Here is a 25,473-nt window from a genome sequence, read left to right as displayed (position 1 = left end):
ACAGGTTCTAATACAACATTGGGACAAGGAAAATAATTGCCCACTGATATTGATCTGCACTCCTATAACTATATAATATATATGGCCAACCATAATTATTATTGGACAACTAGCTAATACACAAAATGTCAATTATACAAAAGTAAAAGTGAAAATAAAGAAATTAATCATCGTTGTCAGTTGCATGTGAAATCAAAATAATATGGTTCAAAGTTCTTCCTCATTTCTAGAGCAGCTTTCGTCTCCTCGTTCTTTGTTGCCAGACATGACTTCCAGTTGATCCAATTGGGCAGATTCAGAACGAGAGGAGCAGCCAACACCTCCCTGCAGCCGATATTGCAACCAATAAAAGCATTCAACATGTCATTAATTGGTTTTTAATCACCTTCCAAATTGGAGAGAGAAACGTCCGTACGTATTGTTCCAGGAACTAGAACAGTTTGTGTGTTCACTCAATAGGTATGATGACAGATTTGTGGAAGAGACATTTGCTGAGTATGCAATAGAAAGGTTAGAGGTGTGCATTGTCGGTGTGACGAGACTCACGGATATGTTCTTACCTACTCACTTGAGAGTGCTGTTTACCTCATGAGCTCACAGTAGTAGAAACATACTATAACCTATATTCAGTGATCTGGTTGTTTGTCTGCGTGAGTTGGCAAGAAAATGGTCTTGTGAACACATTTCCCCCATCATCAAACTCTGCCAGGAAGTATGGGACACCAGTGTACGCAAGCTGTGTGTGTGTGTGTGTATGTGTGTGTGCGTGTGTGTGTGTGTGTGTGCGTGTGCGTGTGCGTGTGCGTGTGTGTGTGTCTGTGTGTGTGTACGTGTGTGTGTGTGGTGTGTGTATGGGGGAGGAGGGTATATGTGTGTGTGTGTGTGTGTGTGTGTGTGTGTGTGTGGGGGACACCAGTGTACGCAATCTGTGTGTGTGTGTGTGTGTGTGTGTGTGTGTGTGTGTGTGTGTGTGTGCGCGTGTGTGTGTGTGCGTGTGTGTGTGTGGTGTGTGTATGGGGGAGGAGGGTATATGTGTGTGTGTGTGTGTGTGTGTGTGTGTGTGTGTGTGTGTGTGTGTGGTGTGTGTATGGGGGAGGAGGGTATGTGTGTGTGTGTGGGACACCAGTGTACGCAATCTGTGTGTGTGTGTGTGTGGGGGGGTGGGAGGCCCTCAGAGAGGGTGTGTGTGTGTGTGTGGGTGGGAGGCCCTCAGAGAGGGTGTGTGTGTGTGTGTATGGGTGGGTGGGAGGCCCTCAGGGACGGTATGTGTGTAGCAAAACTAATAGATTCTGGTAAAGAGAAGTATTGATAACTAAAAAGCTTATAGCCCCTATTCTATACGCTTATTAGCATCGATTACAGGCCGCATTAAAATATGGCCTGGTATTGCATGGGTGATAGTGTGCATGCCCTTCAAATTACTCAGAATATGGGTAATCGTACTACGAACGTAAATTATACCATTTACTAAGAATAATAATGTTCCGTAATACTTTATCTCCATGACTGAGTTCTGTGAAGCTGTGGCTTATGTCATCTATTGCGTTGGTCTAGAAGGCTTGAACACTAATTTTAAGACAGAAGAGGCTCTCATCTACTATATCTAGGATGGTCCTATAGCCGGGTTGTGTTCGCAAGTAGAAGTCAAGAGGCACCATACACTTCCCATAGACTGTACAGATCCAATGTAAGACATCCTGACCATACAACCGTCATAGAGGTAGATGAGAGCCTCTTCTGACTTTAGACTAGTGTGAAAGCCTTCTGAAACAACGCAATACTAAGCTGATGTACATAGATAGAAAATAGATGAGAGAAAGGATTCTGGTGAATAAACTAGCGCATGCGCACTATCACCATGCAATAGGTACCAGGCCGTATTTTAATCGACCTGGAATCGAGGCTATAAAAGGCTTAGAGAATGGTACGTAGAACATGGTACAGCTATGATGTGTGTGTGTTACCTCTGAGGGTGGTGTTTCCCTGGGCACAGTCTCAAGCCACACCCCCATACTCCGCCCATAATCTATGAAGGCTTGTCTCAGAGCATCAGATGGAATCTTGGTCACTGGAATAACCTACAGTGACCACCATTACCATCACACACTAACCATACACAACTATCAGTCAACACATCTACCATACACACACTAACATGTACCGTATTTATACAATGTTTCCACATAATTATGTAAGTTTACGAATGCTAATGGCTTCACAAATACGATTTCAAAGACCTAGATTGTATGATATCACGATCTTTGCTAGATGGCCTCTTTCTAAAATCATAAAACCGTTGAAATTGAATACACAGAATTCAAGTTATGGCAGCTGAAAGAGTCCCTGAACCAGTGAATGATTAAAAAGAGAAATCACATTCCTCTGTTTGCCCTCAAAACCTTGTAGCCTAATCTCAACACACCAACCATACAGTATCAATCACATCACATGATAATACGGCCTTGACGGTACTGACCTGTAGTTGAAAATGCTGTGATTTGTAGTTTCTCTCGAAGATGACACACGACTGATCTTTGCTGTTGAAGTACTTCCCCAGAGCACTCTTAAACTTTCCAAGCTCCTCTAAAACCTCCTACAGTAATAGAGCACAGGTCATACAGTGTACATGCATGATATATGGTATAGTGATCTCTGCTTACACAGTGGGCAGACCAACAGTGGCTGTACTAAAGAGGTGGTCTGTTAACACAGGTCCAAACAGATGCTATGGAGACTTTGGGGCCCATTAACCTGGCTGTATTATAGAGGGTGGCCTGCTTACAGGCTGACCACTACAGACTGCTAAATAGTACACACAGAGCATGGAAACATACTCTCCACAATACAAACAATGACTATACACACACAGCAGTGGTACACACAGCACATGAACTGACTGGTGGTGCGTCAGTGGAGGCTGCATAGTGACCGATGGGTAGAACCAGCACATGCTCTGGTACCATCCCACCCTTGGATAAAGCCAGGTACGTCTATATAGGGTATACAATACAAACTGTTAGTGGTCTGCTATTTGTGAGCTACATTGTATTTTGTATGTGCAGTATTAGCAAGTACAACACACTCTATCTCACATGATCTCTCCGATGGAGACCACAAGATGTTTCTCCACTTCCTTGCCCTCCAGACAAAACCAGCACGGCCCCCTGGGCTGGGGAGGGGGTCGTCTCTTTGCAGGGGGTCCTCCGTCCTGTTGTCTCTTCTGTTTGCGATGAGCTGAATCAAGAGCCCTCTGGTCAAAGAAGAAGTTAGGCCCAGCCTCCTCTTGAGACTCCCTCTGCACAGTGTGTGGGGTAGGTACACAATAAACTTTGACCTCTGCAAACATATGGATTTGAACTACAACACAAAATGAAAGCACCGCAGGTGCTGATGCCTTGGTGGATATGCCAAAGCTACGTACATAAAAGCGCTTTTATACACTCAGATCATAATTTATGATGAACTTTTTGCATTAGCAAACTCAAGAGTGGGATCCACCATGACTGTTGTTAAAAACGATCGATGCCAAAAGTTCAAGTCTAAAATTAATGCCGGGCTGCATCAGCAGAGCCTTGCAGCTCTCTTCTCACTCTTGCAGCTACCAATAACTAGCCTTCTAGTGCAGAGCTAACTACTAAGTAGAGTAGCAACACTCGGTGAACAAGTTTGGCTACGTGCTCTTCTGAAAAGGCTGCAATGGCATTCCAAGTAAGCAAAACTAGGCATAACTCGAGAACGAAGCATTATTTTGCAAATCCATGAATTAATATCCAAGTAAACATGACTAGAATACGGTGGCCCTGAGAGTGCTACTCTTAGTTGGCAGTTGGTAGTTGGGAGTTGGGAGTTGGTAGTTGGTATATATATATAGTTGGGAGTTGGGAGTTGATAGTTCGTGACCTTTAAACTTCGCAACAAACTAATGCCAGGAATTATTCTACAAAACCTGTTTCTCTAAGCCTTGGGGCAAGCCCTACTTAATGTACATTGTATAGTGGACTGGACACACGTTAGTGCCGTCTGAGGCCAGCAAAGACTATATACATCTTCTACGCCAGTTAGCAAATGTTGTATAATTATATAGATCTTTGCACTGCCTCTAATCTTTTAACCACAACTTTAAATGGCCTCAATAGAATCTAAGTTTTATAAAAGAGCCATGCAAAACCTGTTTCTATATTGCCCCCCCCCCCCCCTACTGCATGGGATCTGGGAATATAGGTGCATGGGGATTAGACTTGATATTACCTCCCTACCTAGATGTGTACATATAATATGATATTGCCGTCTTAGGCCAGCTATAGATATCTATTGGTGCCACCAGTATCATAATTTAAAGCAGGCTAATTATTGTTGCAAAGTTTAAAAGTTACGAACTGCCAACTGCCAACTACCAACTGCCAACTGCCAACTACGCATTTGAACTATCAAGTATGAACTATCAACTAGGAGTAGCACTCAGGGCCACCGTACTAGAAACCTATAGAAACTCTTACTTGCACTTGATTCATCCTTAGGCAGCTGTAGCAGTCCACGCACGCACGCACGCACGCACGCACGCACGCACGCACACACACACACACTATACCGTATACCTCGCTTGCGCATATGCGCACCGAGGCATAATAATGGTGATATCTAGAGATAGGACTCTCAAAGTGATACATAACGCAAGTTTTTGCTTGGAAAATTGGACAATGCAGTGGAGTAGGAACAGGGGGGGCCCATTCAATGAATGTTGCTGGCCAGGGTGCCAGCAACATTCATTGAATGGGCCCACCATTCCTGAGTTGGATAGGTGTTCTAATTAACATTGACAAGGAGAAAGTTGTCAGCAGAATGAAATAAGGATTGCTTTCTGAATGATAATACTCTTGTAACATGAACGAAATTCTGCTGTATACGGCATTATTATACAATTACAAACTTCAGTGTGTGTGTGTGTGGGAGTGCAAATAATTATTATAATTATAGACTTTAGTTCTTGTTTAGAGCTAATAAGCTTGTAGCTAGGCTGCAGCTAATTATGATGTCACAATGAGAAGGTATGGCTTCTTGTCTCAAATTACTAGCGCTCCAGGCCAGGGGCAGTCCCACTTAGGTGGTGTTTTGCACCAACCAAGTGGCCCCTTCAACCTTTTAACTGTTACTACTACACTGCAATGTACATGTATATTGGCCCTTCAACGATAGCTAGACATTATGGGACAATACGAAGTTTTCCTTACCAAAGATTTGACTAGTTCAGTGTAGGGACAGTTGGTGGCAGTGGGTGGTTGCTGAGTCAGCTCTTTCTCGTCCATGGAGCTCATGGGTGTGACAGAGAATGCATACAGGTACTGCAGGTATGAAGATGATGTCATCATTAATAACATGTAATACTAATGGGACTAGAATGATTTCAACTCACTCTTTTCTTCTTGTCTGGATTTCCCACTTGAACCAAATCTAAGAATCGTGTCACATGATGTGGCTTGCCTTGAAGGATTTTGTGATTCCTACATGAAATGAAGCACAATACAGTTAGCATCAAAAGTTGTGGAGGTATTACTGTGTAGGGATTTAAAGATGAGGACATGTAACATGTACGTATAATTACAGCACACATCTAAAATAATTATGAAACTCTCTTATCTCTTATTGTATCGCTGGTCAAATCACATTGGAAAATTGAACATACCAACGGACTTCAAGAAATTGGATAACAGAACTCTATTTAAGGAGCAAACTCAAGTACTCTAATATTACAGGGATGGACGTACTGTACCTGTACGGTATTCTCTCATAGAAGGTTTGGTGTAGAGCTGCAAAATGGTAGCGTGGCTTGAGACACATGGCCAGTTTACTCAGAGGCTTTGCCCCCACTGCACTCAGGTCCAGTCCGTCCTGCATGAGCATAAGGTATTATTAAGGTACTGGTCCATCCTACAATAACTGGGAGCTAGGTCTCACAGGAGCCACTGTGAACTTGTCCACTGCTCCGGGCCAATCAGAGGTGAGGAGAATGTCCACTCCACGGTAGCCCTCTCCACTGCACTGACCCTCCAGCCAGGACACATGCATCAGAGTCAGTGAAATATGATCGCTAGAGGGAGAAACAAAAACTAGTTCAACAACTCCTCCAGGTGATTGAGAAGAGAACTGACCAATAGATTATCTCCCTTGTCTTGATGCTGATAGGTCCTCCCCTAGTAGCTCCCACTGAGATAGGCCACCCTCAGACCACTGGACGCACTGTACACTCCACGCTGACCTGTAATGGAGTGTGACTCATGTGTGTACTGATAGAGTGGTTAACAACATGCATACACTGTACCTAGTCATGTGACATTGGGGCAAAGCTCTCCTCCATCACGTGACAAGTTTCCATAGAACTGGCCATGCTCAGTCCAACACGGGCCAAGGATGAACGTCGGTAGAGGCACTGTGCATGGGGGTGTAATAAATGTCAGAGGAAGGTGATCTAATATCGTTTAATTACCTGTTTCCACCCCCTCCCGATACTTGCTCCACTCCTCCTGGCAGTCAGAGCTAAAGAAAGATCCAACACACAACAGCAGCTACATAAAGGGACAATAAATGCACTGGCACTGCAGTGAGTGTGTGCATCCATTGTATGTAGCTACCTCAAAGTCTTTGTTCTTGGAGAGGATGCTCTGGACTCTGCTAAACAGTTGCTTGAAGTGACCCTCCACATCTCCACACACCAGACTGAGTGAGGGGGAGAAGGAGATCTAGGTGAGTACACTTGCACTAGAGCTAGCTAGCTCCTTACATTTTCATCCTTGACTTGGTGGTATTCTAAATAGTGCACAAAACCTTGTACAAGCCACACCCCCTTTTGCTTTGCACAAGTAAACAAAATCTTTCCTTGTTCAATCGTTCTTGACCTTCTCGTTCTGTTGGCCACTACAGCTAGCTTTCTAGCTCCATAACTTCAACTCTATCAAGCTTTCTATACAGTACAGGTGAGATCAACTGAATAGCTTTTATATACATACCATAACTGCATGTGCTCCTGTAAGCCTGAGCCTGAGTACTGTACTATAAAGGCTTTGTTTTTCTATAGATTCTAGATCTATTACCTTTTTAATATACTTGGCAATGTATCTTACTTTTTTTGTAACTTAATCTTTACTTGGCCAGCTGGATTACCTATTTAATATTGCTATTCCCACAGTAACGAAGACAATGTCTGTAAATCCACAAGCTTTCGAGCAGTTCACTCTGAGACAAATTCGCATCACTGAGAATGAGTTTGGACGAGGTTCCTACGCTGTTGTTATGGAGCTAGAGTATCGAGGACTGAAATGTGCCGGCAAGAAGCTTCACAGAGCTCTGTATGAAGCTGGAATCGGGCATGCAGCACGAAGGTATCTGGAGGAGTGTAACCTGCTCAGTCAAACTAGGCACCCCAACATTGTCCAGTTTCTGGGAGTCTGTTTTGAGGAAGGCTCTCAGTTCCCCATCCTAGTCATGGAGTTCCTCCCCACCAACTTGACCAGCTGTCTCGAGCGCTACGGTATTCTCCCCGATGAGATCAACTTCTCCATCCTCCATGACGTCTCACTGGGCCTGGTCTACCTCCATGGCCAAACACCAGTCATTGTGCACAGAGACCTCTCAGCCAACAATGTCCTTTTGTCCACCAACATGACGGCCAAGATATCCGATCTGGGGGTTGCTCGAATATTGAACCTGACCCCCCTTCAAGTGAGTCGAATGACGGAGACCCCTGGCACCCCAGCGTACATGCCCCCCGAAGTGATGGTTGCCAACCCCCACTACGACACCAGTGTGGATGTGTTCTCCTTTGGGATCATGATGATTCACACCTTCACAGCAGAGTGGCCACTACCAAGTATCGGCCAGACACGAATCGATCCTACCAATCCCAATGGTCTGATACCAGTGACGGAAGCTGAACGACGTGAAGAGTTTCTTCTAAAGATTTCCCCAGACCACCCTCTGATGGACCTAATCATGCGCTGTCTCAGCAACAACCCTCAACAAAGGCCTAGAGCAGCGGAGATAGTGGGTCGGATGGTGGGTGTGGTACTTGAACACCCTCCCTCCTTTGAGAACAGAGTGGAGATGCTCCAGCGAGTGAGTGCCCTACTGACAGAGAAGAGGGAGCTTGAGGAGGAGGTTGTGAGGAAGGACTCGGCAATCCAGGAGAAAGCAGGAGAGATCGAGGCACTGGCGGAGGAGAAAAGACGACAAGAAGAAGAAAGTGAAAACGCTGTCGAGCGTATGCAGTTGGTGCACTCTGTGGAAACTGATCAGTTTAAATTGGAGAATGAAGATCTTAAAGGTCAACTCGAAGATAAAGAGACAATTGTTAACATGAAAGATGCATTTATTTTCTCCAAAGATGCTAGGATTACTGAGGTAGAAACTCGATGTAAGCAACTCACTGAAGAGGTGGAGCAACAAATTGCCAACGTCAACTACACTCACAACGAGCTTGCTACGAAAATAGCTCAACTGGAAACACATCTAGAACAGGAACAAGCTGACAAAAACTCTATTATCGCTCAAAAAGATTCCACTATTGCTGTCAAAGATTCAACAATTGCTCACAAAGATTCCACTATTGCTCACCAAGAGTTGATGCTTGCCTCCAAGGACACTTCCCTTCAAAAGAAAGAAGCCACCATTCAGAGTTTGAACGACCAGCTCACCAAAACTAGAGACTACCTGACCAGCAAACCACAGGTGAGCTCATCAACACTGTACCACTAAGTGCACACATCTGTACCGTCGTATCTCTTATTGTATAGTCAACCTAATGTGCCTAGTCCATTTAATGTTCCAATTGAACTCAAAGTTATAATTCTGTTTTTGCTATGCTCGGTAATTCGTCAAAGTAGCTGTGTGTATTATAGTGTGGCTTGTTATTATATTGGCTAGCTATAGCATGTGAATATATTCTGCTATAATCACCACTCCTATATAAGAGCCAAATTAAATAATATAAGCGGAAAATTATGTTCCACAGGATCGATACTGTTATAATAATTTTGTTGCCATGGTAACCTTATAACATTGTTAACCTGCATGTGATTACATTCCCTTATTTAAATTCATTACATGCAACACACAAGTTATTGACTCTCTGTATTCTCCAGTCCCTACAGGTTCAGTTGTCCTACAGTCAGTGCTCTGAGGCTCCAGTGAAGATGTCTACTGGGCGAGCGGTAACCATCAATGGCAAGGTCTACTATGGTGGAGGATACTGTGATGACGATGATGAGTACTGTGTCCACTGTTACGATCCGCCACAAGATGTTTGGTCAACTCTGCCCAGACTTCCTGTACGCTATTTTGGTCTAGGAGAGGTCAAAGGTGAACTGGCAGCAGTTGGTGGTTTGGATTCATCCTTCTCTAAATCCAACGTGGTACATGTGTTTAACAAAGGAAGGAACTGGAAACGGACGATCCCACCCATGCCCACAGCGAGGTATTCACCAGCAGTCGTTAGTCTCTCAACACATCTGATCGTAGCAGGAGGTGCGGACTCTGGTGAATACACTAATAATGTTGAGATCTACAACATCAGCACCTCCCAGTGGAGCGAGACAGACAGACTACCGTATGCTTGTCACAACCAAAGAGGAATTGTCTACAACAACACAGTGTACCTAATGGGGGGACCTGGCAGCAATAGTCTAAACAAGGTGTGTGCTGCTCAAGTCGACAAGCTCATCTCAGCAGACCGACAGGATGATGGGAGTGCCAACAAAGCCGACTCTGTCTGGAATACAATATCCAACACACCGTCTTACCGGCCCTCCCCTGTAACGATATCCGACACCCTATTTGCTGTTGGTGGTAAGGATAGTGAAGGTGAAACCACTCAAAGGATCTACGCCTACTCATCCTCGATGGACTCCTGGCTCTACGTTGGTGATCCACCATCTCCTATAGCATACGCTGCCACTGTGTCACTGTCTCCAACAGAGTGCCTTATGATTGGGGGGCTGAACGATAAAAGAAAAAGACAATCTACCGTCTATAAAATTAGTATCACAGCAACTATTTCTTGATTATTGTATAATAATGTTTTTGTATGGCTCAAAGTTAATGTTGAAATAAGTGTTTCTTGAGCGAACATGAAATAGTGTAACCAGCCCCTCCCCCTTATAGACTATTGCAATGTCAGCATAAACGACCCTCTTCCAGCTCATGGACAGTTCTCCTGATGAAGACACTAACTGTTCTCCTAGTGTCCTGTGCTCTGTCAGCGTTGTTCTCCAGTGCTGCTAGTCTCCTGGAGGGACTCTACTGTGGCAGAGAGAGCTGCTATGACGGTCAGTCCCTACACTCACTATTGACAGAGTGTGTGTGGTTGGAGTTGTGGATTATTAGATCTGGCTAGCTAGTTCAATGCATGTAAATTAAATCATTTTAGAGCTGACTAGAGATGCTGTGATTGTAGAAACAGGTGTATCAGTATGTGACAGGCTCTGGGAAAACCAGACTATTGGAGCAAAATTTAGTATTGAGCTACAGCTAAATTTATGCCTACAGTATAAAATCTCAAATAAAATGTTATTGATGTATAAGTATCAACAGCCCTTCTACTACCTCTCTGTAAAATCTGATGCTCTAAATCCAACTCTTTCCATCGAAACGCTTCGTCCAAACTTTCGCTATTACCTTATTTTTCCTAATTAAGCAATCTTTGAGAGCCGTTTTTCTCAATACTACATTTTACGGCTTCGAGTTTCCAACGCGCATAACTCGGGTATGAAACTAGGTATGTGAAAACTAAGCATTATCATTGTGTAGGCAATGCTCTGCTCTATCACTTGGTACATTAATCACCAAAATTTTAGTCTGCTCCAATAGTCTGGTTTTCCTAGAGCCTGTCACGTATAATTATCTGTATGAGCTGTTTCTACCTATTATCTAGGCCAATAGAATTGCACCTGACTAGCTGATAATTACTCTCGTTCCCTACATGCAGTTCTTCAAGTGGACAAAGATGTCACAGCTGTAAGTACGTGGTGGAGCTATTGACTGTGCTCACACACTGTGGCTTGGTTATAGGCTGAGATGAGGAGAGCCTATCGACACCTGGCACTGGAGTACCATCCTGACAAGAACAAGGTAACAGAGGGAGAGTTGGTTAGTCTCAGGAGATATACAAGTAGTCCCAAACCATCACAAAATGCTTTGTAACTTTATCTAATGTAATGGTGCCATAGTAAAGTGAATTGCACAGTGTAGACACATTGTATGTACCCCCTCCCCTCATGAAATGAATACTATACTCTCCATTTCTTTGTGTGCCCCTAATACCTCACTCCCACTCCAGGCTGTAGACTCGCAAGCCACTCCCTTTTCTCTGATTGGACGGGGGCGGGAGAAAAGGGACTGGTGACTCTGGGCTACAGCTTGTGTAAATCAGGAATGCTATTAAATATTAATGTCACGTGCAAATTATCCAATTTATTCTGATGCGTCAAAAGCTAAAGACACACAGAAGACAAGTATACAGATCTATCTAGCCAGCCTTTTGATTTTATAGATCCTTGTACCAGTGTCTGTTGTGCCACAACTTGTGGATTAGCATGGAACAGCTGATGAACGTAGAAATCTTGGCAGTCCTTCTTTGAACCGAGGAGTGGCAGCGATTTAAGACAGCTTGTACAAGTCTGACTACTCTCAATTCAACTGCTGCCCTCTGCCATTATCTGTCTTGTATTGTACAGGTTATTAAAAGCTTTAGGCAACCAATGACTTTCGGCTGCCAGTTCTCATCACGTAAAACTAAAACAAGCTAATCTCTGCTGGTGTCTTAGAAGTTAGATGACTATATCCTAGCTGAATGCCTGATGATGTTATTACTCCATCATCTTCTCTTTTCTAGCACTAGCATCCATTCTTAAACTGTAGCTAAGAAGCCCGCGATCACTTTTGCAGGCTACGCAATTCTACTTAACCTCACGCAATTTTTGGATCACGTGGAAAAATCAATGAATAATCTCTACCCAAATTCTGGTAGAGACACAAAATGTGTCCCAGAGTCACCAGTCCCTTTTCTCCCGCCCCCGTCCAATCAGAGAAAAGGGAGTGGCTTGCGAGTCTATCCAGGCTGAGGGCTCTAGGGAGAGGTTCCAGCTCATCAGCACGACCTACGAGATACTGAAGGATGAGGAGGAGAGAGCAAACTATGACTACATGTTTGAGAACCCTGGTAGGTACAGGGCTAGGGGGTAGTTATTACTCACTACCTACTAGTAACTAGAGACACTTCCCCTGCAATTGGGATAACTTTACCATGGCTACTCTAATGGCAGTTCTCTGTTTGCCTGTTAATTGGATAGTTATGAGTTGTTATATAGAGAGATGCATTCTTAGGAAGTAAATAGTTGCTATAATAGCATCATTCACATCGTACGCCCACCACACACACTCACACAATAAGTTACTGCCCCCCCACAGAGCAAGTGTACCGTCACTACTATCACTACGACCATCGTCGAGGGACCTCCCAGGTGGACATCCGAGTGGTTGTGGGTGTGGCCATCAGCGTCATCTCTCTGGTCCAGTACCTCGACTGGTGGCACTCGTACAATACAGCCATCACTGCAGCTCTCTCAGAATGCCAAGGTCAGACTAGTTTGCAAGACATCTCAAAACAGAGGCCATTATTGAAGTTAGGAACCTAAAAGATGCATTTAGTAGCTGTTGGTGTGCTACCATACGGTGTGTATAAATCAGCAATTAGTTTCCAGTCCACATTGTCCATTTCTATTTTTAGGAAAAAGCGTTGGCTATCTATAATTATATATAAGTGGTGCTTTTTCAGAATCAGGGATCTTTTTAAGCCCATACAGAAGACTTCAGATTGATTGATACACATTTTTATATCAACGACAAGTAACCACATACCCACAGTGTGTGAATGAGGTGTTCACAGTGGCTGTATTTAAGTAGCATATAAAATCCTCTGTAGACATGTAGTTATTTATGTCCCCAGATATCGTGGTAAGGCTGAGGAGCTGGCAGTGGAGAAGGGGTTGTTGAAGGAGGGTCAGAGACAGACTCAAGGGAGGAAATAAAGAACGATGAAGAGACTGCTACGGATAATTGTGGAGGTGACCTCATGCAACATTCTGTGAGTTGATAATGTAACTAGTAGATTATTTTGATAGGAACTTTTGTTTACCTTTTGTTTACAATTGAAGTTGAGGGGAGTAGGTTGGTCTACTCCCAAGTGTTTATATTTCAAGCATTAATTTCTGTTCTGGTAGTGGTGATACAGTATAAACCTATGCTGCGGAGTACAAGGAGGAAAGGAAAGAAGGACAGCACTGCTAGACAATGCCAAGTACAAGAAGTACAAGTGAGTGAGTAAATGTGTGAGAGTGAGGCCAGTGAAGGAGGCTAGACGATACCAAGTACAGTGAGTAAGTGATTAATAAAGTCACCATGATTACAATACCCCACCCTCACAGGAGATACATGAGAGCACTGGTCAGAAAAGAGTCACCACAAACTGTTAGGGACAATATAACATTTTGTATGAAAGCATATTTATCATTTTTGCTTCGGTTTTTAAATTATTGAAAGGAGTCTTGCAGTAATAATTTGTGTTTGTAAAAAAAACAATTTTATTTTGCATGCAATTAAAGCGCATGCGCACAGAGCTGTTGCAAAAGCAATTTCAAGCACATTCCTTAATGGTAGATTTAATTATATTCATATTTCAATTTATTGGAGCAGCCAATCAGAGAGCACCGGACGCATGTTGAGAAAACCACAAATTCTTGGGTTATGGGTGTACTATATAAGGAGGGCTCTTTGTATTAGTGTGTATCAATGTTATCCCGACCAACCAACTTCCGCTCCAATCAACTCGATCCTCCACTATCTCCAGTCTCCACTCAAGTCTCCTTCAACTATGGCCCATTCAAGAGCTGACCTTCACCAAATCAAAACCCAAAGCAGTGCCATCAGCCATCACCTTGTGGATTTTATGCTGAAGAGAGACGGGATACAACTGAAATGCAACTACAGCCACGCCAAGCTTATGAGGGGTCTCCTTGAGAAGGATAAAGGTTTTAAAGATGCGATTTCGACGTTGGAAACTTGCTGTACAGACCTGAAACTGAAGCATCAACAAGAAATTGAGGGCAGAGTGAAGACGCTGGACATATCTCACCAACAACTCTATGCTGAATATCAAGACTCTTGTTCCAGGCTCATGGTAGACGACATCAAGTGGGGCAAGATTGCAGTGCTGCTCTTCTTCACGAGCGTACTAGCGAAACGATTGTATGAAGAGAACAAGACTCCCTTGATAGACAGTATCGTTGGATGGCAGACGACATTTCTTCACGACTTCACTCAGTGGATTCTCGAGCATGGCGGTTGGGTAAGAGATTGTTGTATGCATGTGTAGATTAAGTATTATTTTGACTACAGTATTTCACTGCATGTTTTATTTATTTTTTATTGACTTTTATTTCTCTACATCCAGGGTGCCATCAAGGGAGCAGTGAGTATTGATGCCTCTGAGAAAGCCAAAGAGAGAACTGAAAACCAGAGAGCTGAGAACCGCCGCCCTACTGCCTGGCTCACAGTTGCTGCAATCAGCTTTGGAGTTGCCCTAGTAGGAGCTCTCACATTCAAATAGAACACTTTTGTTGAATCACTTAATTCGGACCGACCTCACTCAATCTCTCCTTCACAATCACTTAGTAGTTTTATTTTTACAATTTTCTTGCGAATGTTTCAAAAAAAAGTTTCTTATAATTATACCATTAATTATTATTATTAATTATGATAATAAAAGGTTGGACTAGAGTACGTTGAATTGATCTTGAGTGTGTTGAAAAACACGCGTACACATGTATAATAAATATTATAGCTATAGCTGTACAATTTATAATTTATATAGTATCAGTCGAACTGCTTAGGAGTCTTGCACACAGATACATGCAGCTAATTAAATTTTACACAAAATTAATAATACATAGACATTAGATTATCAGATTCTAAGATAATCGCTACGACAAAAAAACATTGCTCTTTCATACAAGAATAAATAGAGTACACTACTAATGTTTTTTTTTGCAAGTGTCAGTGATTTAGTTCTCAATGTCTTCCACCTTCATGCTCTCGTACTTCTTGACCTTTGTACTCTCAGAGGACTGTGAGGGCGTGGCTGAGGGAGGTGGGAGCAGGCTGTGGGCAACAGTGGCAGCAGAGGGAGTCCTGCTCTCATATGCTACTGTGTGTGTGTGGGGGGGGGGGGGTTAGTTCAGCACGCTATACAGTAAGAGGATATATACATGTAGTAGCTACATTGCACTATTCATACGAACAGCTTTCAAAGGTACTGTAGAGGTACATGCATTCGGCCAATCAAAGGAGAGATTTACGAAAAATTAACTTACCAGTATTGTTGTTGGTACTGCCGCTGGTATTGGTGGAGTAGATATTTTGGCTGGTGGTTGGTAAATGAACCACTTCATCAAAATTGGTATCTAGTGTCTCCAACTTCTCATCCTTTAGTGCCTCCTCGGCACTGGGATTGGCAAAGAACACGTCCGGAGTCTTGATAGATTTTGCTCTGACTTTGACATCCACACTCTCAGAGACTAGGACGTTTGTCTTCCTCTGACTAACTGGAGTGGAGGCCAGAGAGTTGAGCTCGTGGGATTCGAAGGATTGGGTGTCGACATCTTTTCCATTTCTGTCTGGGAGGAGATAGTAGTCAGTGACAGAGCCGGGGGAAGGTGGGCGGTTATTGGATACGTATTTTTCCTCTGAATCATGTGAGGACACCTTGTTCTGTGTACGTGTGGGGAGGAGGGGACAGTTGAGATTAGTTGGTTGCTCTACTCAGCATAAGGAATAATATTACGATAGTGGACATACGTACATGTAGTTAGCACACAGCATAATTACTGTTCCACTATAATCACTTATTATTTTCACTTACGCAACAGCTACAATTATGGCAACAATTCCAATGTAAGCATACCAGTCAAGGCCACATTCTTAATAATTATATACATGTACTCACCTCAAGTTTAAGTGATTTCCTGTTCTTCTTGTGATGACACACACAGCAACAGACGACCAGCATAAATAAGAATGACACAATGAGCACCACACCAGGTATCACAATGGCTAGTATGAGTACAAAGTGCTCTTCAAGGATGCTCGGTGGTAGTGTTGGGATCACCACTGGGAACGCTGGGTCTTGAGTCACGTTGAATGGTGTCAGTGTTGTACCGTTGAAAATAAACTGGAGATTGTCAAAATTAGAGCTTGCGGTAGAGTGTGCGATAAGAGAGGATAGTTGTACTGGGTTCACTGCTGTTACTGTGACACCAACAATGATGCTACCTTCTGTGAGGGTCACGTTAATAATCTCAACTTGAGGATAGGAAGATCGGAATTTGACCAGGAATGCAGTGATGAATGCATCTCTTTGATCTCCAATGGTCGTGTTGAAATCTACATCATAAGTGATATCTAACTTTGTGATTTGACGCTGGGTAATAGTGAAGAGGTCAGAGTATACAGTTGTCGACCTTAGATCCGCTTCTGCAGGTTCGGCATATGCTTCAAACAAAAGCACGTAATCGCCGGCAGATTTTATCTCAATGTCTCTGAAAACAGCGTAAGTTCCTTCGATGGTTTCTTCATATCTCCCGACTTCTTTGCCACGATCGGCATCTGTTCTGACACTAGCAACGACAGTCCAATTGTTGTTCCTCCATCCTCTCTCCTCGACAACACTGCCACTGCTCATGTCCACAAGGCTCACACTGGGATAGGGGTAGAGAATAAAGGTGGTGTTACCGAGTAGGGGTTGCTGGTTGACCACCAGGCCAAGTTGTCTACGTTGTACACTGATACTCTGAGAGGACGATATTCCAAAATTGGCGGTGTCCGGATAACTGACTCTGTAGGATAACACATACTCTCCAGGGTGGCTGAATATGAGGTCTGCGAATGTGGCTACACCAAGAGTGAAGTTAGCATTGTATTCAACAATAAAAGCAAAATCTGGTCCAGAAATCATTTCAATTGTGAGCACCCAGGGTATTTGCAGGCCTAGATTGACCACCACCTGTCCATTATTATCAAGCATCCTCACCGTTGGGGCATAGCCACCCACACGCACGCCCTCCACAACATTAGCTCCATTACCGGGCTCGGAAACGATCTGAAGAGAAGTGGGTATGGAGAAGACGGCATCCACTGTTTCATTCTGTTCAGCTTCATCTTCTATTCTCTGGATATCAGAGAATGTCATCGGCTCATCCTCTGTGGAGTTTATGAACTCTTCAGGTTGCGGACCACCAGTGCTGGGTGTGGCTCTAACTCCACCCGTTTCATCGACAGGTGGGGCCTCAGGTTCATTGATGGTTGCACCAGTGAGGTTAGCGGATACGTTTAGTGCTGTTATAATCTCTCCAGTTTGTACGATGTTTACCACTTGCTCTGAGAGATCTACTAAATCTTGGATTGATAATGTAGAATTCGGTCCGGTTCCAGAATCAGTCATGTTCATTCCAGTACCAGTCATATTGACAGACTGCGTGGGCGTTTCTTCTACAATCATAGTTTGCGGTGGATCACCAATTTCAATTTCAATTGCCGTGTCTACTATGCCCATGTCTTGTTGTCTCTTTCTTCGAGACGTTTCCCTAGTAGCACTGACGACTCTTATCCTGTTGGCAGGGATACCTAACAGTAAAGCAATATTTCGTACAATGGTTGCATCATCAAAGAAAGTGTCCACTGTTACTTGCACGTTGATTGAGAGTACAATGACAGGTGTGGTATCAATACTGTACGTGCCATCACCCTTGAGCGTGATACAAAGCTGTTTGGTGTTACGATCGTAATAGTTAGAGCCAGCAGGATCTGTTACTAGTGGCACGAATTGACTAGAAGAAGTCGCTTCAAGATAACGTAGATTGCCATCTTCCATTATTTCTGCATTTTTAGGCACCACATAATCTCCATTATGGTACACGTCAAGACGTTGTGGGTTAGTGTAAATGAGGCACGTCACAATCGACTGGTCCTCTCTAGCATTTAACATGTACAGTGCAAAGTCCTGAGGATTGGTACTAGTCAGAGCAATTGTATAGTGCAGTCCAGTGGCTACTATTGAGAAGAAGGTAGAGATTCTCTCCTGACAAGTGTACCCTCCACACCATCCGTGATCTTGCGGCCCATTGATCAGGTTGATATAGCCGTTAGCGCCGATTCCAATGGGAGAGAGCCTCCTAACTTCAGTGTCTGCGTCTAGACTTTCTAGTACCAGCATAATATGCTCAATATCGCGACACACGTACATATTCCAAACTGAGTTGAATTCGCAAGTTTGTGTGTCATCAATGCTCGTTAAACTGCGAGGAATTCCTTGTCTGGGGTAAATATCGTCCACTGGAATTCTTGATCCGTCCGGTCGAGTTAGCATTGTCTTGGGGATACGGAAATCACCCACTCCTCTGTTCATGTTTCCGTCCCACTCAAACTCAGCAAATGAAATAATACTTCGATCAGAATTCGTTTCTGTGAAAGTGCCTCCGATATCTTTGATGAGCACTTGTTTGAAACCATCACAATCCATATCCACACAATCAGACGGGTTAACTCTACCGATATTAGGCATCCTTACAAACAACTTGCCGTCAGCGTTGACAGGAGAATTAAATCGCGTGTCACTCACAAATGCAATATTGCTCAAGTGTATGGGATGGTTGGCGTCGTCTGAGTCAGGATGTGACATCATCACAGTGTCTAGTTTAGTACCACACCGCATGTGGAAGTTGGCAAAGGTAACTTGATCGATTTCAGTGAGACCTGCGATGGCTGGATATGAAATGACTGTCCACCATGCAGTCTGGGGAAAGTGACCACCCCCTGACAGGAAGTTGGGCATAATGAGACCCAAATGCCCACCAGTTCTCGAGCGAATTCCATCATGTGAGGTTGGATGATCTGCAATGGCTGGTCGCTTGTCCTCATCATCGCAAGTGAACTCCATACCAGCAGAAATTATAAGCACATTTTGCAGTTTGTTGGTTTTTGTTCCTCTTCTGTGTGATATTGAACCAGGGCCGATCGTGCTGGAGTACACTGCAGCCCTGTTGTTAGTAAAAGTGCTGTCGAAAACTTGAATTCCAGAACTGGAGTAGCTGAATATGCCAAAGAAATAGCAATTGAAAATGTTGAAATGTGAAAATCGGGAGCATCCGGAGCTCAGTCCATCGCTATAGGCAAGATGAATACCGTGCAGTACTGAGTGGGCGGTGTTGTCACGGATGAAAGTGGAGGAGTCTGTACAATCCTCTCCGTTGGTGTGGAATCCAACCTTTGCACCTCCAGCTGCCGCGTTTCCAGTAAGACGTAGTGATGATACTTGAGTCACCTCGAAATTAGACGTCCAGTCGATATTCTTATCATCCACTCTCCTGAAGGTTCCAATAAAGCGAGACAGAGAGCCGAGATTATCAGTGATGTTGTGTTCAGATCCTCTAGCGATTATGGATTCACCGACCGTATTATAGATCACATTGCCAGATATAACCACTCTACTGCTATCGTACACACCAATACCAACGTTGTAGCCCTCGTTGATGCTGCAGTCTCGAACGTAGGAATCATCGAGGTTTAGAATGGCCAGGGAGTATCTAGGATCAAAGTCATCAGTGTATCCGAGTTGACCACATCTCCTGAACTCTACACCCTGGATCTGGGCTTTACCCATGAAATTTTGACTCTGACTGACTACAACTCGACAGCCAAAAGCATCAGTCTCTGCTTGATCGTTATCATCATTAGTAATGACAATATTCCTTGTGAGTAGACCTACTTCAGCACGGGTTGTGTACATGTTATCCGATCCCAACGTGCTGAAATAACCACCAGAATGTGTGTTGGCTAGATTTCCACTGATTTCAATTTCAGTATCACTTATCACGCGAGTAACATGAAGTACTTCGGTCTCATAAGCATCGTAAGAAGTTGAAGTGATGACAATCCAAACACCCACTTTCCAATTTACACTGTCCGATAGTTGAAGAATGTTAGTGCCTGCCATTGCCGTGGCAGCCAGTGTCGTCCATGTACGAGCGGGGGGGACTCCATGCAAAAACAGATCACCGAAAACAGCGAGAGCCTTTGCTCCAATATTAGTAAAGAAATTTCTCTTGAGTCGGTTGTTGAGTTCTTCTGTTTGCAAGCCTCCATGTAACATAACGGTTGCTTCATGTTGAAAGGGGGTATCTGGATATCCGATAGCAAATCTACCACCATCAACAATGATAAAGTCGGCTTCAATCATGTGATCTATGGAATCGTCTAACTCAAAACCTCCGTTGATGATCAGCTTACCCAGTCTCGGTAGAGCCATATCGACCACCACGTATAGACTACCATCAATGAACACATCTTCCCCCTCTTGGGGTAGCTGGTTATTCGGCCAGATTGAAGAGTTGGACCACATACGGACATCATCTGGTCTGCCCTCGGGGCGTGGGGGCGGGATGGTTGGTAGGGGGGCCTGTGTGGGGGGTGGGGGTGGGATACAGTTCTCATAGAAGCACCTATACGTCGAGAAAGTTATACTTTGGTCTGCATCAAATTGTTCCGTTCCCTTGACAATATAGAGAAGTGTGACGTTGTCAAGTTGTGCCCAATCTCCAGTGTTGGCAGTAGCAGGAGTTTCTAGTTCAGATACATTTGATGCCGTAGTTACACCACGCACACTCGTGAAGTCTAATGGTCGAGGGTACGACTGCTGAAACAGAACATAGTCATCGATTTCAAAGCCAGCAGTTACAACCGAATAAGTGATATTTGTGAAAGTGGTCCCATCCACCCAGGTAAGTTGGTACGTTGAATTCAGCGGCACTATGGCCATTTGTCCAGGACCTCCTCTGAAGCGCTTGAACTCAAACGGAAGTTGATCAGTACCATATTCGCTCGTGAAGTTGAGCTGTGTTGATGTGAGACTGCTAGGTAATGGATCGTGGACGCCAATTCTTCCAAACTCCATATCTCCGTTGCAAATCATACCACCAGTCGAACCAGTGCTTGAGGGTGCATGGTCACGGCAGTAGTTGTTTCCCTGGCGATACAGGTTGCTCGAAGCAACTAAGACGGAGGGATCTCCACTTTCAGAAAGCGTACCATCGAGATCTCTCTGTGCATGCTCGTGAAAGTAGTTCCACTTGGTGATATCGTCCCCTCTATTTATGTACTTGATCTGCTTGAATCTTGTTTCAAAACCTCCTTGGAAGGGATGTCGACAGAACGAGCATGGCTGTACGGGGTAGCAATTGGGGAGATCGAAATTTGCAAATGTCACATTTGACACTGTCAGGTAATAGCTGTGGGGGGTCTTGATTCCAGCCTGCGAACATGTAGAAGCTTGAGTTTCCGTAGTAACAGCGCTATAGCCTACAATGAGAGTGTCCTTGACTAGAGGACCATCGTCATTCTCACCCGACCAATCGGAAGATACATCAGTGATCTCAACTCCTGCAAGAGTGTTGTCCATCATAATACTGTCTCTGAGTTGCAGCGAGCCCACTTGCTCAAACTCCACCCCCTTGTCATTCCGCCATGCCAGGAAACGATCGTAATATGCAGGGGATGGTCTAGAGTCCCAACAATTACCAGTGATGGACGGATGGTACTCTCTAAACACCCACAGTCCGTACCAACCAAACGAGTGAGCGGAATTATCGGAAAATTCTCCGAGTGGGAGACGTCGTGGACAGATGGTGCTATCAAACGAAGGACCCTCGGGATTTTTGGGAAGGCGATACCAAAAGCCGAAATGTGTTCCACCAGCTGCAGCATTTCTACGTACAATGTTGTTGGGATTGACAACCCAGAAAGTGGCGGGTGTGATATCAACGTTTAGTAGACTGCTCGAAGCTCGGACAAAAATACCCAAATTGTCTTGAATGGTGTTGAACTGTTCGTTGCCGTCCTCCGTGAAGTAGGCGTGGCCCATGATGTTGAAGGCAACATTTTTCTCAACCAGTAGGTAGTCGACGGAATGCATAGTTATAGCTCTGTTGAAGGTGTGATGAATGCCACACCCCCTCACGTAGGACCCGGTAACGTTGCCGTTGAGATGGAAATGGATTGGGTACCTACCCAGACGGAAAGCTTGTCCAGCGTGTGTAACTTCAACGTAACCGAATCGTGCAGCCACAAGACCTTCGTTTTGTGCGGGAGCGTGGATCATAACTTGAGATCCAAATTGATCGTTGATAGTTTCAGCTCCGAATCGACCCAAGAAACAAGTTTGTAAATCGAATTGTCCAGTTCTGAATTCTTCAGGGCAGGCGGGTACCTCCTGTACCCATTCCTCGTGTCGATTACCACGAATCACAACGTTCCTCGTGAGATAGCCGACCTCAGCACTTGTGTCAATATAGCGTCCATCGATAGTTTGCTGTATGGAGATGTGTTCAAAGTCTAGAGGCTTAGTGAGCTTTATGATTGAGCCACGTTCACCAGCCGTAATCGATTCGATAATTCTCTCTTCGTTTTCTCTCTGACTGAAGCTTGTGGACGCTATGACCAGTGTACCACCCACATCCCAATCAATGTACTCTTGTAGGAGTATCGTATCAGAGCCTGCAGCCACAGTTGCAGATAGCCTCGTCCAGGTGAGGTTCAACGTACGACCGTGAATATCCAACGTTCCTTCCCTCAGGGCGAGGGTCTTGGCACCATATACGGGTAGCTCAGTAGACAGTACATGACCGTATAACACAATCTCAGTCTTGGACCTATACGGTTCATCTTCAGTTCCCACTTGGAACACACCACCACCCGTGATTATACCACCCTGAGTGTGCAGTCCAACTTCATTGTCTCCTTTCTCCGGGTCAAAAATCAGCGTGCCCCCTCGAATTACGATATAGCCAAGAATGGGGGTCACAACATCCAGTACTAAAGTCTGTCCTCTTGGTATTTCCACAAGATCACCTGCCTCTGGAATAATACCGCCTTGCCAAGTGAAGGGAGAGCTCCATAGATCCACATACCAGAACTCCACATCGGAGAGAGCAAATCCTTGACCTTGGATGAACACCATTATGACAGCTCGTACATTGCGGCCACTAGCTCCAGTCGTACACACAATCTGAGTGTCCGTTTGAGAGGAAATGACACACACACTACCAGCGATAGTCACGATAGCATCGGCACTAAACCCTTGTCCAGTAACGAGCAATATGGAGCCTCCAGCTGAGCCACCTCTAGTGCGGTTCACATCCGACACTCGAGCAGTAAGATCTCCTCGATACGTGTAGCCATTGACAATGCTATCAGATTCTCCGGAGGATTCTAACGAAACGACCACATCACATGACATGGTTGATGAACTTGTTATAGAGCTACTGTCCATTGGTGGTAGTATGCACTCTAGTCTGCTCACACTGTGAACGGCCGTGGTGAGATCGCACGGTAGACCGCACACAGTGACATCAATATCAGCAGGATTGAATCCGCTACCTTCGATTACAATATTACTCAAACCAGCATAACTTCCCATCGAAGGGGTTACAGAGACAGCGTTGAGTGTATATGTGAAATTCACACCATTATCGACAGCAGCCATACCCATGCCACCGATTACCACATTCGGGGTGTAAGTTCCGACAAAATTATTTTCCGTTTCGCACACTATGTCCGTCTCAGTTATTGACGAGACAGTACATTCAGCGTCTCCGAAGGTCACAGTTCCAGTTCCTGCTCCGAGGCCAGTGCCTGTTAGGGTGATGGTCGTTCCTGTGTTCCCACTCGTTGGTGATATTCCGCTAATTGCAGGGGTGCTCTCCATTGAGTAGGTGTACATTACCCCCTTGTCTGGGAATGTAGACAGTGCAGTGATGGATACTTCTACAATAGACTCTCCAGGATTGTTGGATGAGGTGACGCAAATTATTGTACTGTAGTTAACACTCTGTACATTGCAATCGGTTCCAATAGTCACTTCAACATTGTCAGGGTTGTTATTGAAGCCACGCCCAGTTATGGTGACCTCTGTACCCCCTTGTACGCTACCACTAGGCGGATACACACTCAAAATACGTGGAACACTCGTTATTGTCGTGTTATCAATCGAAACCACTTGAGCATTTCCGGAGCAATTTCCACTGGAAGCACAAACTTGAACAGATATAGGATAAGTGTTGGCAGGTTGGGGAGGAAACAAAGCTGTAATGGTGGTCTCAGTACTCTCCATTATTTCGACACGAGTATCTCCAAACATGACCACAGTGGTGGAAGGGTTACTGAGGAATCCTGAGCCAGATATTGTAACAGTTGTATCTTCAGTGCTGGCTATTGAGAGAGGGGAAACGGAATTGATTTTCGGTGTGTGAACATCTGAGAATGTGAAGTTGCAACCATCAGCGATCATACAGTTCGACATTTGCATCACATCTGTGCCGTCTAGAGAGATGGATACTGACAAGAGCACTTCTAGATCCGAGTCAAGGTCAGCGACAGTGCTACATGTTATGAGGTCATAGCTGACAGAGTTCACAGTGCAAGGTTGACTACCCATATACACAGTCACGCTAACATCGGTGGGAAAACCATCTCCAGCGATAGACACATCATTGCCTCCCTTTAGTGAGCCGTAAGCTGGGCTAATTTCAGTGATGTACGATTGTAGAATAATGTCTTCAGTATTCACAACATAAGCTTCACCGAGGCTGGCTACATTGACTGACACTGGTAGACTGGTGAAGGTGGGGGGCATACTGGAGGGGTCACTCATGATGCATGTGATGGTCGTTTCATTGCTGGTGATGGGAGTGCAGGCATAGCCACCGAATGTTACTTCGTTATTTGAAGGGATCGTACTGAATAGATATCCTGTGATAGTGAATTCGGTTACAAGTCTGAATCCGGTACTTGGTTCCACATTGGTCACAGAGGGTGTGAGACAGGGCGAGTATTCAACAAACAGTCCGCTAGTTTCAGGAGCCTCTTCTGTGACACAAGCAGCCGCTCGCTTACGACGATCGGTCGTATTTCTATCGATCACTATAGCAACGTCATCACCCACGGACACCTCGATGGTGTTATAGCTCGCTCGAGGCCCAGTCACATTCACGGGGAACTCGGGTAGATCAAGCTGTTGATTAGTTAGTCCGGTTAGTGCAAAGCTGCCGATTATATCGAATGTAACTTGGAACAAAGATGACTCTTCATCCTCAAACATGAGACGTGACGTTGTTTGAGCGTTGGGACTGAGCGGCAGAGATACATCAGCATACTCAAAACTGGCCAGTTCTCGAACACCCGCTGACAGTTTCCAAATAATTGTGTCTCCGATTTGAACTTCGAGTTCGTTAGTGCTCCAGGAGAAGTCAACAGTCACTATTCCACCAGATGCTGCAGAGAGAGAGAGTATACAATACTAAACTTTTAGCAGGAAAATAACGATAT

General features: G+C 44.5%; 4 protein-coding genes and 1 long non-coding RNA gene across 9 annotated transcripts in view; 3 read left to right on the top strand and 2 right to left on the bottom strand.

Annotated features, from left to right (window-relative positions):
* LOC135333271 (fibrocystin-L-like) overlaps positions 1 to 25,473 on the bottom strand; it is a 71,651-nt gene that overhangs the window by 36,412 nt on the left and 9,766 nt on the right. Inside the window, exons 19-21 of one of the 3 annotated variants that reach the window (XM_064528197.1) lie at positions 16,046 to 25,419; positions 15,414 to 15,810; positions 14,817 to 15,247 (exon numbers count right to left, since the gene is read on the bottom strand). In XM_064528197.1, the coding sequence (XP_064384267.1) occupies positions 15,105 to 15,247; positions 15,414 to 15,810; positions 16,046 to 25,419 (9,914 nt within the window). In that variant the 3' untranslated portion in view covers positions 14,817 to 15,104. Of the gene's footprint in view, positions 1 to 14,816; positions 15,248 to 15,413; positions 15,811 to 16,045; positions 25,420 to 25,473 lie in introns of those variants that run through there. The other 2 variants (XM_064528199.1, XM_064528198.1) reach the window with 2 other exon arrangements.
* On the bottom strand, positions 19 to 4,460 carry LOC135333389 (uncharacterized). 3 transcript variants are annotated; one of them, XR_010393854.1, is made up of 5 exons: positions 2,661 to 4,460; positions 2,477 to 2,593; positions 1,965 to 2,078; positions 386 to 736; positions 19 to 324 (listed from the first exon to the last, which is right to left on the bottom strand). It is a non-coding gene; the product is annotated as an uncharacterized LOC135333389 (long non-coding RNA). The 3 variants fall into 3 exon arrangements; XR_010393855.1 differs by having other exon boundaries at positions 2,477 to 2,990; positions 3,093 to 4,460; XR_010393853.1 differs by having other exon boundaries at positions 2,477 to 4,460.
* LOC135333288 (TRAF2 and NCK-interacting protein kinase-like) lies at positions 6,833 to 10,109 on the top strand. Its single transcript, XM_064528215.1, has 3 exons — positions 6,833 to 6,968; positions 7,181 to 8,718; positions 9,132 to 10,109. Exons 2-3 carry the CDS (start codon positions 7,192 to 7,194, stop codon positions 10,047 to 10,049), a joined length of 2,445 nt encoding a protein of 814 aa, XP_064384285.1. The 5' UTR covers positions 6,833 to 6,968; positions 7,181 to 7,191; the 3' UTR covers positions 10,050 to 10,109.
* LOC135333361 (dnaJ homolog subfamily C member 25-like) lies at positions 10,153 to 13,633 on the top strand. The gene is made up of 8 exons (XM_064528341.1): positions 10,153 to 10,313; positions 10,973 to 11,001; positions 11,056 to 11,115; positions 12,103 to 12,205; positions 12,454 to 12,621; positions 12,992 to 13,129; positions 13,266 to 13,421; positions 13,470 to 13,633. Exons 1-6 carry the CDS (start codon positions 10,205 to 10,207, stop codon positions 13,036 to 13,038), a joined length of 516 nt encoding a protein of 171 aa, XP_064384411.1. The 5' UTR covers positions 10,153 to 10,204; the 3' UTR covers positions 13,039 to 13,129; positions 13,266 to 13,421; positions 13,470 to 13,633.
* On the top strand, positions 13,826 to 14,799 carry LOC135333351 (bcl-2-like protein 1). The gene is made up of 2 exons (XM_064528329.1): positions 13,826 to 14,389; positions 14,495 to 14,799. Exons 1-2 carry the CDS (start codon positions 13,916 to 13,918, stop codon positions 14,648 to 14,650), a joined length of 630 nt encoding a protein of 209 aa, XP_064384399.1. The 5' UTR covers positions 13,826 to 13,915; the 3' UTR covers positions 14,651 to 14,799.

The sequence above is a fragment of the Halichondria panicea genome, chromosome 3 (assembly GCF_963675165.1).
Source record: "Halichondria panicea chromosome 3, odHalPani1.1, whole genome shotgun sequence".
Lineage (NCBI taxonomy): Eukaryota > Metazoa > Porifera > Demospongiae > Suberitida > Halichondriidae > Halichondria > Halichondria panicea.
The sequence above is the reverse complement of the archived record's forward strand: the minus strand, read 5'-3'. Positions and strand labels throughout refer to the sequence as shown.